At 39.1% G+C, this 14,852-nt stretch overlaps 1 protein-coding gene across 11 annotated transcripts in view; it reads left to right on the top strand.

The window, feature by feature from the left end:
- ELAVL4 (ELAV like RNA binding protein 4) overlaps window positions 1-14,852 on the top strand; it is a 151,644-nt gene that overhangs the window by 85,133 nt on the left and 51,659 nt on the right. For all 11 annotated transcript variants that reach the window (XM_040978577.1, XM_040978571.1, XM_040978578.1 and 8 more), the window contains exon 2: window positions 12,104-12,344. In XM_040978577.1, the coding sequence (XP_040834511.1) occupies window positions 12,104-12,344 (241 nt within the window). The remainder of the gene's footprint in view (window positions 1-12,103; window positions 12,345-14,852) is intronic.

Raw genomic sequence — 14,852 nt, 5'->3', positions numbered from 1 at the left:
CATTTTATTTTACTCGTTGTCTTTAGCTTCCAAAAACCTCAAAAACCTAAATAATCTCTGTCTTTTGATTACACAATTGAAGAACTGTTGGCAATGTGTAATTTCTCTGTAAAAAGAGGTTACTCTATAGATTTTTCCAGATGCCAACTCTTCCTACTCCTCTTCACTCTTCTCTCTATCCTCACCCCTGCTAAGGGAAGAAAATTTTTCAAAATAAATTGTATTTCATCTTACTTCCAAATCAAAGACAGACTTCCAATGAAACTGTTAAATATAGCTTAACAATAGCATGCTGGACTCTGCCATTGTCAATACCTACAATGTCAAGATGCACTTAAATAGCAGAATGACAGACTTAGAACTGTTTGTGAAGGACTATGCTACTGTAATGATATGGGGGAAGTCGATGTGGGGCGAGAAGATTTGAGGAGAGGGGAAGGGAAATCCCAGAGCCTATGAAATTATAGCATAATAAGATTAAATTTTTTAAAAATGTTGTATTTCCATGGAGATCTTTGAAAGGTTTACATAAATGTGTATAAAACAGGTTCAAAAATGTAACCTTAATGCTTTAGATCATGATATAAGAAGATACTTCAAAAGTTTATGGTGAACAGAATTAAATGACAAGCTTATTTTAGTGCCAAAGATTTTTGAAACCCAGGCATCATTTTGTTTTCATAATATGCATTGTCCATTAGCTTTTTGAAGAATCATCTTACTTACATATTCAGAATAACTTATTTCTTTTATAGATAACTCTTTGTAAGTTTACTCACACTCTGGGCCACTAGCCAGGCATTTCATATATGTTTTTTTTCTCATATATATATATACAATATTGCACAATATGCTATCGTTTATGCATATAATCAGAAGGTAAATCTTACTTAACCAGTCTGTAGGCAGTTTTTCCAAAGATTCATTAGATAGTCTTTGTGTAGAAGATAAAGATAACATATTTACAATCACAACTGATTCCTATCCCAACAATTACACATAGTTTATTATTAGTTGTCTTGTTCTTTTGTCCATATAAAACATTCAGAATTCAGAGGGGCTTCAGGAGGAGGGTGGGAACGGATTATTTTCCCATTAATTTTTTTATTAGAATTAATATTTTTTGTCGGAAGCCTGAGCTTGCCCACAAAACTGTGTTTTTTTGTTAAAATGAAAACATTTGTCTTTTTTAAATACTGCTTTAGTAAGCAAAGCATATTGTAAGTTTAATTTACTTATTTACCTTTGTACAAAAAAAAAAAACTGTGGGGGATGAAAGAAAGGTTCTACCATGTTTGTAAATGAACCTAATGATCAGACTGTCCCTCCGTTCTGGAGAGTTTGCTATATAAAAGTCTGTTCAAATCAAATCGCCAGGAATTTTACCGCAACTGCGTCAGGATGGACACACCAGGAAAATCATTTTACAGCCTGACTGAAGCTCAGAGAAACACAGTAAGACATCAAGGAGGCCAGTATCTTATTTAAGTGAAGAAATGTGTGTGATATGTCTGGGGAACATTAAGAAACTGAGTTTCTGTGAATTTGAGAATAATGTCTAAGAGAATTTAAATTTTGATTCTGCTTTTCATATCCATTCAGGCCCTGCTATTTTAAGTATTAATACCTCCTGTTCTCTCCAGCAGCTGCTGACATTTTTTTTTCTTTTAAATCCTGAATACCTCTGCTGAGAATACTCTGGGCAGGCCTAGTGTTCCTCTGCAGTGGAGAAGATACTGTTTCAAAGGAGGGATGCCTTGAACTTACCTCACTGTTACAAGTGGCTGTTTGTTTAGGACATGGACATTTAGACCAAGAACAGCACTGCCAGTTCAGTATTGGAACTGCACAGGATTACTCTGAGAGTATTCAGTGTACCTGCTTTTAGTGAAGAGGGGAAGTCATTAGGGAATCTCAGGAGGGGAGTTACTTAGAGAAGAGCGTGTATGCCATTGATTTCAATTTTTTCTTTAGCTGCCATGATCTGCCTCCCTCTCAGTTTGAACCTTATATAGCAGAAACCAAATTATTATTTTGTTTCCCCAATTCCTAGAACAATGCCTAGGGCTATAATAGCACTCAATAAACTTCTGTTAAATTGAATGTACTTATTTTAAGGATATGCTAAGAATGTATTAAGACAGTTTCTTAGGGTAAATAGGTCTTCCGGGTTATTTGTGTGTCTGCCCAAAGGTGTTGTCAGTATGTTTTCCCCCAATTGGAATTAAATATATTTTCTTTAGTTTTCTAGTTACCTTTCCATTGAATCTACAAACACTTGGTACAAATAGATATCATGAGTGCAGTATTCAGCCAGAATTCCCTGGTCTAGGTATCTTTGTGAGACATCACCTGCTAACTAGATGAAAGGGAGATACCCCAGATTCTCTTGTCTCAGAGTAGAGAGACCCCGTCAGTCTCAGCCCTGCCTCCTGGTAGTAATAACACTTGTCTCCATTGCAACTGAAACAGAAACAAGAAAGTATTGCTTCTAGAAAAAAAATTATATGTATCATATATAATAGCTTTATAATATATATATATTAGCTTGAAGTGACTGAAGCAAATTAAAGCCTCTTGAAAACAGAGGAAGTATGGGTTTTATAAACTGATGACAGAAATTTTAAAGAAATATGAAATTGGGGGATTACAAGGAAACTTTAGTATCTCTCCAGGAATAAAAAAAATAATGCAGTGAAGAATTATTTCTAAAAATAATATCTGTCTTCAGGAACACTGAGTCTGCTGTGTAATTTTCTAACTTAGGGGATTTATTTTTCAGGTTTTTGGATAGTGAGTGAGATGGAGTAGTCTGGGCCACTTCACCAGACTCCAACATACTGCGTGTCCGAATTTTATAAGGGTTAAGTGGGAAATGCTTACAAAGAGAATTAGGACTTTTATTTTTGTTCTCATGAATAATTTAAATCTATTTCTTTAATGGTTCAATTCAGTGACTGCCCTTGGTAAACATTATTCTTCAAGCTCCTGGGAGTGCTTATTCTATTATGTAAGGGTTAGCCTTTATACATAAATTTTCAAAAGTCCTTCCAATACAGTCAAAGGGAACACCTTTAAATGAGTGTTAAGATACTTAATAAAATGCATATATGGGTCTCAGATGTTCGCACCTGAGACATATTTGTCATTGGTACATTCCTTTTAGCATCTTTCTAGTTGCTGGGAATACCATCCTGTAGAGAGAGCTCAAAATAGAAGGGGGATAAAAGAAAAATATTCTTGTGACCTTTTTTAGTTCTTTCCTCTTGATGCTGTTGTGTATACTGAGCTTGAGATTACTCTTCCATGGTGTAGAAGGGCGCTGAACCAGGGCTGTTGTGACACAACAGGTTAAGGCACTGCTTATGAAACTACATCCCATATCAGAGTGCTGGTGTGAGTCCTGAGAACTCTGCTTCTGATTTAGCTTCCCGCTAAAGTGTATGGAAGGCAAGAGAAGATGGCTCAAGTACTTGGGTCCCTGCCACACATGTGGAAACCCAGGTAGAGCTCTGGGCTCCTGGGCTTTGGCCTGGGTCAGTCCTGGCTGTTGCAACCATTTCGGAAATGAACCAGGATTCTCTCTCTCTCTCTCTCTCTCTCTCTCTCTCTGTGTGTGTGTGTGTGTGTGTGTGTGTTTGTCTCTTTGTCTCTAAAATAAATACTTTTCAAAAGCATTTGATTAATGAATTCTGAAAGCAGAGAAATATGTGTTGTGATTTGTGAAGGATAGAAAAATGTTTCTTTTGATTATATTGTGTCTCTTTAGCTTTTCTAACTTCAAAACTAGATTCTTAGGTGTTGGTTTTTATTGCTCTCCCTTTTCTCCATTAATATTAACCATAGTATTCAGTAATGTCTGTGCAGGGCTTAGCATGGCAGGAATAGAGCTGAGCGCCTCATATAAATGATCTCATTTACTTTTCCTGGCAGTTCTGTGTGGGCAGGTACCTCTATCATTTCCTTCTTAAACCAATAAAGGCAAAGGCTTTCCTGAGCTGCCAGATTCTGCTCTTTCTCTCTCCTAATGACTTCTTAAATGGGGCTGAAATGAGTGTACAGAAGGCCCATGCCAGTGATAGGCAAGGTATGTTGCCAGCATGCTTCACTAATAGTTTTCACCCACCTTGGTATGGAATTGAGTGCAGACCAAATCAGTGGAGGAAGAGTGTTGAGGCAGGATTCTAAAATTTGCTGTCAATAAAAACAAATGTCATTCTAGACCAGGGATTGAGGACCTTTTTTCTGCTCAGCACTGTGTCAATATTGACAACGTCGCATCATTCAGAGGCCGTGCAAAATTAGCCTGCCATAGGTTTATGAGGAAGAGAGAGCCAAGGCTTTCAGTAGATCCTCTGAGTTCATGCCAGCCAAAGGCTCAGCCTGCCTTCTTAAGTATATTTGACACAGTGACAGAAAGCAGAATGGTAACTACAATGACTGGGTGAAGTAGAGGATAGAAATTTGTTACTTCCTGGGTACACAGTTGCAGATTTCCAAGATGGAAAGAATTCTGGAAATGGATGATAATGACGGTTGCACAACATTATGGATGACTGTAATACTACCGGATTGTACGTTTACAGATGGTTAAGACAGTAAATCTTGCATACATCTTGCCATAATAAAAAAAATCCAAAAACAAAACTGCCCTTGAAATAATATTTTAATTCATGCCTGGCATATAATAAGTGCTCAGTAATTGGTTGTTACCTCTTGTTCGATGTAAAATGAGGATAATGTTAGTCCTTTATTGGTGTGTACTTCACAAGGTCATTTGAGGGGCCCAGGGAGCTAGAGACCTATGAATACTCTCATTCATTCCACAGTCCTTTATGCAGAGCATACGTGTTGTCAAGCCTTGTTCTTCAGGCAGGAGATAATGAAATAAGCAAAATAGATACATGTGATAAATTCATGAACCTCAGATTTCAAATCCCGTTTTTGGTTGTGTGTGTGTGTGTGTGTGTGAGAGAGAGAGAAAGAGAGAGAGAAAGAGAGAGAAAATGCTCTAAAATGCTGTATTCAGCAAGATATAGAAGTAAATGTGTTTTGTTTTTAGTATATAGCCACCTTCACCCCACATGCCAAAGAACTAAATCATTATCCAAATGGTCATGCCTGTATTTTCTTTCCTTTAAAGATTTATTTGTTTATTTCAATAGCAGAGGAAAGAAATATATTTTATCCACTGGCCCCCTCTTGATGAAACGCTTTCAACAGCTGGAGCTAGGCCAGGGTGAAGCCAGAACTCTATGCAGGTTGCCGATGTTGATTATATGGGCCCAAATACTTGAACCATCATCTGCTACCTCCCAAGTGCATTCTGGATTGGAAGCAGACTCAAACCAGAACTTCAAAATAAGATTCAGACATTCCAAACAGAACCTTAATCTTCAGTTAACACCAGAACACCTTTCATTGCATTGTCTTCAGAATATGTAAGTGGTGGCCTGCTATTGTGTTGTAGCAGCAGCTCAAGCTATTGCCTATGACATAGTCATCCCATATCAGAACACTGGTTTGAGTCCCAGGTCCTCTGTTTCTGATCCTGATCCTTGCAGATGCACCTGGGAAAGCGGCAGATGACCACCAAGTATTTGAACCCCTGCCACCCAAGGAGTAGGCATAAGGTAGTCTGTATAGCTGAGCTTCAGTCTGTTCTCTACCTCTAATAAGCTATGTAATCTTGGGCAAGTCATTTCCCCTTTCTAGTCATCAGTTTCCTTGTCAGTAAAATTATGGATTTGGACCCTGTGGTTCCTAATGTTCCCTGATATTTGTTATGCATCCACACTATGATTCGGTAAGGGCTTGCTATTTGTTCTTATATATCCAGGGCCTAATCTAACACCTGACACTTAGGCTGGGGCTCCCTTTCTGTTCATTCGACATACCCAGATCTGGCCATCAGTAAAATAACTCCCTTTTAAAATGTATTGATAACCTGGTAAATCAAAGAAGTAGAGCTACAAGTGCTTTGAGGAGCTGTACGGGCTCTGGACTGCCATGAAAGTCAGAGAAGATTGGCTTTTTGTGTTTCAGAATTACACTGAAGAAGAGGCTGGCCTAGCCTTTTCTCTTTACCTCCTCTCTATAAAGAGAAAAGATTCTGGTGACGATCTGGCAGCTGCACATCAGAGGCTTTTCCTTTGCCTTTGTTGAATATTTTTGCAGAAAAGGAGTGATGGGAGGGGTGAGGTTAATGCATTGAGTGTGAGTAATTAGTCATTCAAACCATTGACATTCACAATGACAGGATTTGAGTGTCTCTGTTATTGTGCACTGCTCTGATAGTTTATCCCTGGAATTTTTTGCCTGTATAATGTTTCTTAAAATATATCACAGAACATAAAAGATTTAATGTAGTGCTTTGTACAGCCATTAGAGTTTGAAGTCAACTGAACCTCCTCAATGTTCCATCCTGGCTGCTGACTGTAATTCTGTTTTTAATTGCCTTTCAGAAGAGTAAAGGAGGGCAAGTCAGGGGTTTGGAACCTGGTCACCTGCAAAGCTGGCTGGGAGACCCACACAGAATGTTTGATTAAAGTACATATGCACACTTGAGTAACTTATATATTTATTTGCAATGAAAATTTTACTGTTAGAATACCAAAGGCATTAGCCTGGGGAAGAACTGTTCAGATTTTCCCAAGCCAGTTCTGTGCTTGTTGGAGGATGTACTTCCTACCAACACACACATTCTCTACCTCTGTTCTGTTTCCCACCTAGAGAGCACAGATGTCCTCTCTTTAAAATCTATTGCATAGCCTTAAAATGCTATGTGCTATGGTACATATTCATGTATTCAACACCTTTTCATCTTAGAAACTTCTCTTATTTTCTAGGTGGTAATTTAAAATCCTCTTGGTTTGTTCATATGTCAGGTTTGTTTCTGACATTTTGCATTTCTTACTGCTTTTTATAGCTTGTGTTGCATCCTGGAAGTATATTATTAAGACCAGCGGGGGGTTCTTATTATGTGATAGATATTAATACATATTCACAAATGTTTCTCAGCTTTCAGACTGTACATTTTTATTTAGAAAATTCGGTGTGTGCATACATGCACATTTTCATCCGTTCTTTCTGGATACACAAAAGGGATAGCTGCATAGTGGTTGTGCAGAGCAAACAGATCTGCATTAGTGGAATATAATATTTGGCATAATATACAGGCAGTGGTCAGCAGAAGTGTCTCCTCAGTAGAAAGCATGGCATCTCATGACTCCTTTTAAAAAATTTGGGCCCAGTTAAATTTATCTGACTTACTGATTGGGCTCCACTCCAGGACTCAGTATGAACTAGGAAATTCATGCAAGAGATAAGGAGCCAGAAATCTGATTGGTGTAACTGAAATTGCTTTGCTGTAGCCTTAATATTTTCTGGACCTTACAGAAATAGGTGGACCTATGAGACAGTCACGTGGGTAAGTTCTGGCTTTTACTATATGTATATAAGGTGAAGATCCAGTGGCAGGGGCATGGGGATGCAATGGGGAGGAACCTGACTAAACCATTTTGATTCCACAGAATTGCTGCATGCTTAAATGTGACTTACGTACTTCTGCCTACCCTGTCAATAATACCAGATATTTTCTGAGTATTCCAGGGGTTGGGGGTGGGTACTAAGAAGGATCACCTGAGAAATATGGGAAGCTGAGAAGGGGTTCTGTAGATTGTGGGATTGTTCTTAAGTCATATAAACCATTAAGTCAAAATGTAATAGTCGGATAACTCTGGGGTTTTGCAACTGAGATCTCCTGAAATGGCTTAATTTTGATTTTTGAATTACTTATGAGTTGTGCTTGTTGCCTAGATCCATGATTAGTGAGGTTGGGAAAGGACATAGAAGAGGGAGGCATGCACAAATCCAGAAGGCCTGACAGCATGGCAGAGCAGAGAGCTGCCTGCTGGCCAGGCATTATGCTATTATGCTGATGCCCTGTATTAGCAGTTCCATCAGCTGACCCCTCCCCGAGGTCTCCTTCTCTCTGATTCTTTTCCTGGACCTTTGCCTCAAGGGCAGAGCAGTGGAATAGGCTTTACTAAGTAGTTCCTTTCTGTCTGAGGAGAACATTATCTTGGATTCTTCTCAGAAACATTTTTGTATACATACACACACACACACACACAGCCCCACAATCACCACCAGTCTTCTAGAATTCTTCATTTGACCTGAAGCCAAGAATAAAGTTCTGGGAATATAACAATTGAAACCACTTAAAACAATTATGTGATGATTACTCATCTTTGACGGTCCCCAACTTTATCAGTCTGCTTTAATAGTTCCTTTGGCTCCTTTTGAGACTTAAAGTGTAATCTCTGGAGTTAATTTCCATTTGTGTCCATCACAAGAGGAAATTAGAGTAAAATTCACCTATGTGGGGCATTGTGGGGCCTAACATGATGTCTTGTAATATATATGATCTCTCATTCTGGAGATAATCCTTCAGAGCAGGCTTTATTCTAGTCTTATAGAAATGAAAACTAACATTTAGACTGTTAAAATAACTTGTCTGAAGTCACACATCTAATAAATGATAAGACTAGAATTCTAATCAACTATGTCTTTAAAAGAAAAATGATTTATTTATTTGAAAAACAGAGCAAGAAAGCAAGAGTTGAGTGAGAGAAAGATCTTGCATCTGCTGATTCACTACCCAAATGACTGCAGTGGTCAAGACTGAGTTAGGCCGATGCTAGGATCCTGAACCACTATGCCAGTTTCCCACATGAGGGCAAGAAGGGATCCAGGCACTCACACCATTTTCCACTACTTTCCAAGGCATGTTAGTGAAGAACCTAGGCGTTTTCTGCCTTTTGTGATTCTGCCTTAATGGCCGGCTGGGGGCTGTGTGAACTCCAGGCCTGATAGTCTACGTGACACCCGGCAGGACACCTGGCAGGTCACGTAGGCAGACCACTCCTCAGGAAGGAGGTACCTGGTGTTTGATAAGATTCACAGCCCAATAGCTTATCAATTTGTACTTTTTAAAAGTTGCTTGTTTCAAACCCACCAATAGAAGCCTGCTAAGTCATGACTGTATAATTAATAGCCTGAAATGTATAAGAACTGGGGGGCTTGTGCTCTCGGCCCTTCCCTTGGCTCTTGTGGCTCACGCTTCTTTTGTCCTCCTTGTGGATCCTTGCAGCCTCGGCTGCGGCTGCCCCTCCCCCGCTCAGCCATGCTGGGCTGGGGGAGGTCGCTGGGTTACCTAGGCTAACCTGAATAAACCACCTTTTTGCCTCAGCACCAACTTCAGACTTGATGATTATCTGGGGGTTTCAAAAAACCGGCACAACATTAGCAGATAACTGGATCAGAAAAGGAGCAGCCAGGACTTGAACTGTGCACATGTGGGATACTAGCATTGAAGGAAGTAGCTTATAATTCACTATGCCGCAATGTCAGCCCCTGTTAACTGTGTCTTGTTAAGTGTGTCTTGACTCAGAAATTTATTTCTCTTTTACTACAACTGTGTGCTTAAGAGAGAAGAATGTGAAATCAAATCAGCCTCTGGATATTGATGAGAATGTAGAGCACCTGGAACTTTCATATTCTGCTGATAGGAATGTAAATTGATACAACCACTTTGTAAAACTGCTGTCAATACAGTTATTGCTTGTGATCCACAAAGTGTGGTTTCAAAGTCACCCCATTTGCAAACACCAACAACAGGAGATGGGCAAGTCTATTATACAAAATGGAAGAGTATCTTCATATAATGCGCGCCTTCTCCTCTATACTTTAACTCCTTTCTAGGCTATTTATAATGCCTAATACAATGTAAATGCTGTGTAAATACTTACTATAATAAAATACCTGTGTTTAGTAAAGATGCAGATTTTTCTTGAATATTTTTAATCCATGGGTGATTGACTTCACAGAAACAGAACCCATGGGTATGGAGGTATGGCTGTCTACTAAGATTGAGCATATGTATAGTGTGTGACTCCACAAAACTAAAATCTTAGGAATATTCTCAACAGAAATGTGTGCACATATGCACCAAAAGACATGTATGTAGTGCTCATAGAAGCATTATCCATACCAGTTCAAAGCTAGAAACAGTTCAAATGTTCATCAGCAGATAAGAAGACATGCCATTTGTATACAGCTATTTCTCTATGGCACTGGAGGACAACATACTGCTACAGGTAACAACACAGATGCCCCAGACACGAATGAAAAGTCACAAAAGAATCTGTTAAATAGCACCATGCGTATAAAACTCAAAAGCAGATTAAACATTATCTATGAATTAGAAGTTAAAATGGGGTTGCCTTGGTGGGGGGGGTGATGCAAAAATGACAGACTTTGGGATGGAAGCAAGGCTTCTTTGGTGCTAGTCGTGTCCTGTATCATGATCTGCAAGGCATTTCCCCAGGATTGTGTTTATTTTGTAAACATTCGTTGGAATGTCCATTGAGATTTATATTCATTATTACATATATGGAATAGTCAATAAAAATGCTCACCAAAAATTATTCAAGCAATCAAATGGTAACAATGACCGAAACTGTCAGTTGTAGTATGTCTTCCAGGCCTGTCATGGAATACAGAGAATACTGGAATGTACCATCTTGTGAGGAGTCAGCAGAAGAAATCTCAGGTGTCGGATGATATTAGAAACTCTCAGTGGGAGGGAAATTTTTCTAACACTGTTGTAGTGTTTACATGCATTGTGCCACTGCCTCTTACTGCTTTGCAGACAAAAAAAAGTTACCCATTTTCTAGTTGAGGAAAACTCAGGCTCCCTTTCTGTGAAGGTCACACAGTTAAGTAGTGGCAGATCATGATTTCATTCCCAACAAATTTATAATCATTTCAAAAGAAACAAAAGTTGTATTATGATGGCTAAGTAAGGGAAAATAATTCTATAGAATGGAAAGTCAAAACTAAAAGGCTATATTTGGGCCCAGGAAGTCTGAGTATGGGCCTAGACTCTGCCCCATTTTCTTGGGATGACAGAGTCGTCACTGGACATCTCTGAATTGCATCCCAAACAGGAGAGTGTTGAGCTAGATTTGATTCTCCCTTGTGCCTTCTGGCTCTGCACTTTGGTGTTGCTGTGCTTGTCATCCCATACAGGGCATCGTCATGACCTGATTCCACAAGATTACACCTATTTTTCCATCTAAAATCTTGTTCTAGAATCATCTTCTGAGTACTTTCCCCTGAATCCCTCTATCCTATAAGCAGAAGTAATCGTTTCTTTCCTGCATCCCCACTCAGGAAAAGTTTACTTGTGTCTTCTACAGTCTCTTATGTCCCCTAAGGATAGGCACTCTTACTCATTTCTTTATTCCTGTAGATGCCACCTGGAACAATTCACACATCTGAGGAAATCTGTTTAATTAAATATTTAAACCAGCAAGAATCCTTTGTGAGTAATGTGTAAGAGGACAGCCCTTGGACTGGGCTGGACCTAACAAGGAGATCTAGAGGAAACTTGCTTCCGATTTCTTATTTTATTAGAAGTCTGGGAGAAACAGTAAGAGTGGCTGGATGAAAGAATCATTGCATGACTTTGCAACTCCTCTAGCACGGACTTATGAAATCTGAAGTTTCATCTGTGTTAAAACATCAGTGAAAATCTAAGCCCTCCTGACATGGACAGATCCACATAATTTAACGTCATTTTGCTTTATGAGATAGTTAATAAACAGGTACTGTGTTTGATCTTGTGAATGTAGCCCTCTATATTTAGCTTTTTCAGCTTTAATGGAACTATAATTTTAATCATGATTATTACTTTACATTTTAATTATAATTTGGTATGGCTTAAGTATACATTTCTGAGAGTGATTGTGTAATGAAAACAGGAATTAGCTTTTCATTAACAAAATAATGGGAGAGTTCCTACTGCATTCTAATCTGTTCAAAATCTATGGGTTGGTCTAAAAATAGCAAGGGGAGTTTAACATTTTGGTTAAAAACATGCTTCTAAATTGGCTGTATTCACAACCCAGTCTCTTTTGTTCCATCTTGCTTTTTCTTGTTCTCTTTCTTTTCTGAAAATAAAATAAAAATTTTAAAGAGATTTCAACTTTTTGAGATTTTAGAAAGCTTCTTTACACTGTTTTTTTTTTTTCTTTAGATAATTAGCACCATGGAGCCTCAGGTGTCAAATGGCCCAACATCCAATACAAGCAATGGACCCTCCAGCAACAACAGAAACTGTCCTTCTCCCATGCAAACCGGGGCAGCCACAGATGACAGCAAAACTAATCTTATTGTCAACTATTTGCCCCAGAACATGACCCAAGAGGAATTCAGAAGTCTCTTTGGGAGCATTGGAGAAATAGAATCCTGCAAGCTTGTGAGAGACAAAATTACAGGTATGCTCTTCTTCAGAATTCTAGTCCTGAGATTTGCAGCTCAGTTGGTCCTGAGACGCAGAGACCTTAGCAGAAACGCACGTGCATCTGAGTTTCTGTATCATGCTTCCTGCATTCAAGGGTGATGTGAAAACACAATCATAAATTCACACTACACACATCTGTAGGTCATGCAAAGCAATACTGTGATTGGAGAGAGACGGAAGCAGATGAAAATTCTGGAACCTCTTCAACTTAAAATGATATGACTTCAATTTCATCCTTTTATTCCTAATTAGCCACCCCTTCGCTTTATTCTTTAATTTTGTATTCTGCCTCCTGCCCTCCCTATATGCCACACTAGATTTTATTCATTTATTCATCTGCTCTCAAACACTTGGTTCCTGTGTATCCAATGCCTTTTGTGTTTCTGGGACAGTTGTATTAAAAGGGGCCAAGGTGAACATGTGGAATGGCCACAATTGGCCATTGCTCCTGTGGAGAGATATGGCCTGTAGATAGCAGGTGATTCAGAAATGAGCTATCCTGCAGTAGTAGGGAAATACTCAGTCAAGATCTGCATTTGAGGTATTTGATTTATTTAACTCCTTGTTTTGGAGATCTTAATTGAAAGTAAAACACTGCCCTATATAACTTTAATACTTGAGAGTTTTAGATTATATATATTTTTTGTAATTGAGAATTGCTGACTGGGGATCTAATGTTTGCCAGATGCCAATGTGATAACTCTTGAAAGGTTTTCATGTAATCGTACTGAGTTGAAAATAGGTTTTTTAAAATATATTTATTTTTATTTTAATTAAAGGCAGAAAAACAAAGAGTGGGACAAAAACAGAGAAAGATAGAGGGAAGCTTCCATCCACTGGTTACTCTCTAAACAGCCAGAATAGCCAGAATGGGCCAGGTAGAAACCAGGAATCCAGAACTCAATCTGAATCTCTATCTGGGTCTTAGGGCATTTGCTCCCTGAGCATGCTCACTAGTAGGAAGGTGGCTCAGAAACGGAGTAGAACTCAAACAAGTATTCCAATTTGAAGTGCAGGTTTCTCAAATGGTGACTTAGGCTGCACCACCCAATGTCCACCTCAAAAATATTTTGTTTGGGGAAAAAAAAAAAAAGAGGCGACCTCCTGCAGTAAATCCCCAGCCTGTAATATCTGCACCTTGTGTGGGTGCTGTTTCAAGTCCCAGCTGTTCAGTTTTTGATCCATTTCCCTGCTAAAGCAGCAAAAGATGGCCTAATTGCTTCATCCCCAGTCACACAGGTGGGAGATCTGGATGAGGCTTCTGGTTCCTGGTTTCTGACTTTGGCTGGTCCAGTCCTGCATGTTGTGGCCATTTGAGAAGTGACCTAGTAGATGGGCAATACCTCTTCCTTGACTTTTCTTATCTCTCTGCAATAATTTAATAAAAATTATCAAATTATTTCATTTATTTGGAAAGCAGAGTTACAGACTGAGGAAGAGATTTGAGAGGTCTACTGGTGGCTTAGGGCTGAGTCAGACTGAAGTCAGGAGCCAGGAGCTTCAGCTAGAACTCCCACATGATGCAGGGGTCCAAGCACTTGGGCTCTCTTCCCCTGCCCTCCCAAGCACATTAACAGGGAACTGGATCTGAAGTGGAGCAGCTGGGACTTGAACAAGTGACCATGTGAATGTTGGCAGTGCAGGTGTAGCCCAATTCACTATGCTGTAATGCTGACCCTTGAGTAAACTTTCTCAAAAAAAGAAAAAAGCATACTGGTTTACATATTGATGTCAGTCAGACTGCTACTGACTGATACACTGCATTTGCAATCTTCATGTTCAACGTTGAGTACTTTAGTTTTGAAGATGTATTTATTCAAAGAGCAGAGTCTCTCTGTCTCTCTGTCTCTCTGTCTCTCTCTGTCTCTCTCTCTCACACACACACACACACACACACATCAATCTTTCTACTACCAGTTCACTCCCAAATGGCCAGAATGACCAGGTTGAAGCCAGGGTCCCTGAACTCTTTGAGTCTTGCTCCTGGATGGCTGGGCCCCAGGCACATCAGCAGTCTTGCACTGCCTTCCCAGGACATTAGCAAGTAGGAAACTGGATGGAAAGCAGAGCAGGCGGGACTCAGAGCAGCACTCCAATATGGGATGCTGGAATCACAAGGGGTGACTTCACTCACAGTGCCATAACAGCAGTCCCATATGCAACAGTTTTAGTTGCTGATTTGTGTTTTCATTTCTCTGGGAAGTTTAATTGGTGGACAATTGGTCTTAATTTACATATATGTTTTTATTTATTTATGTTGTATTTGTATATGCTCATAGTATGTATATATATGTATATATAAAGGAAATTCTGTGCTTAAAATAAGGAGATGCATAATCTTTTAAATCAAAGAATACAGTGTACATGTGCATATTTAAATATATACATTCTCCTAGTCCCATAACTTAGATGCAAATTTTCTCTTATAAATTACTTTACAGAATCATAAATGTAAAATGACAGTGCTACTTTCCAAAACATA

Source organism: Ochotona curzoniae, unplaced genomic scaffold (genome assembly GCF_017591425.1).
Source record: "Ochotona curzoniae isolate NIBS_2020 unplaced genomic scaffold, NIBS_Ocur_1.0 contig_291, whole genome shotgun sequence".
NCBI classification, from domain to species: Eukaryota; Metazoa; Chordata; class Mammalia; order Lagomorpha; family Ochotonidae; genus Ochotona; species Ochotona curzoniae.
The sequence above is the reverse complement of the archived record's forward strand: the minus strand, read 5'-3'. Positions and strand labels throughout refer to the sequence as shown.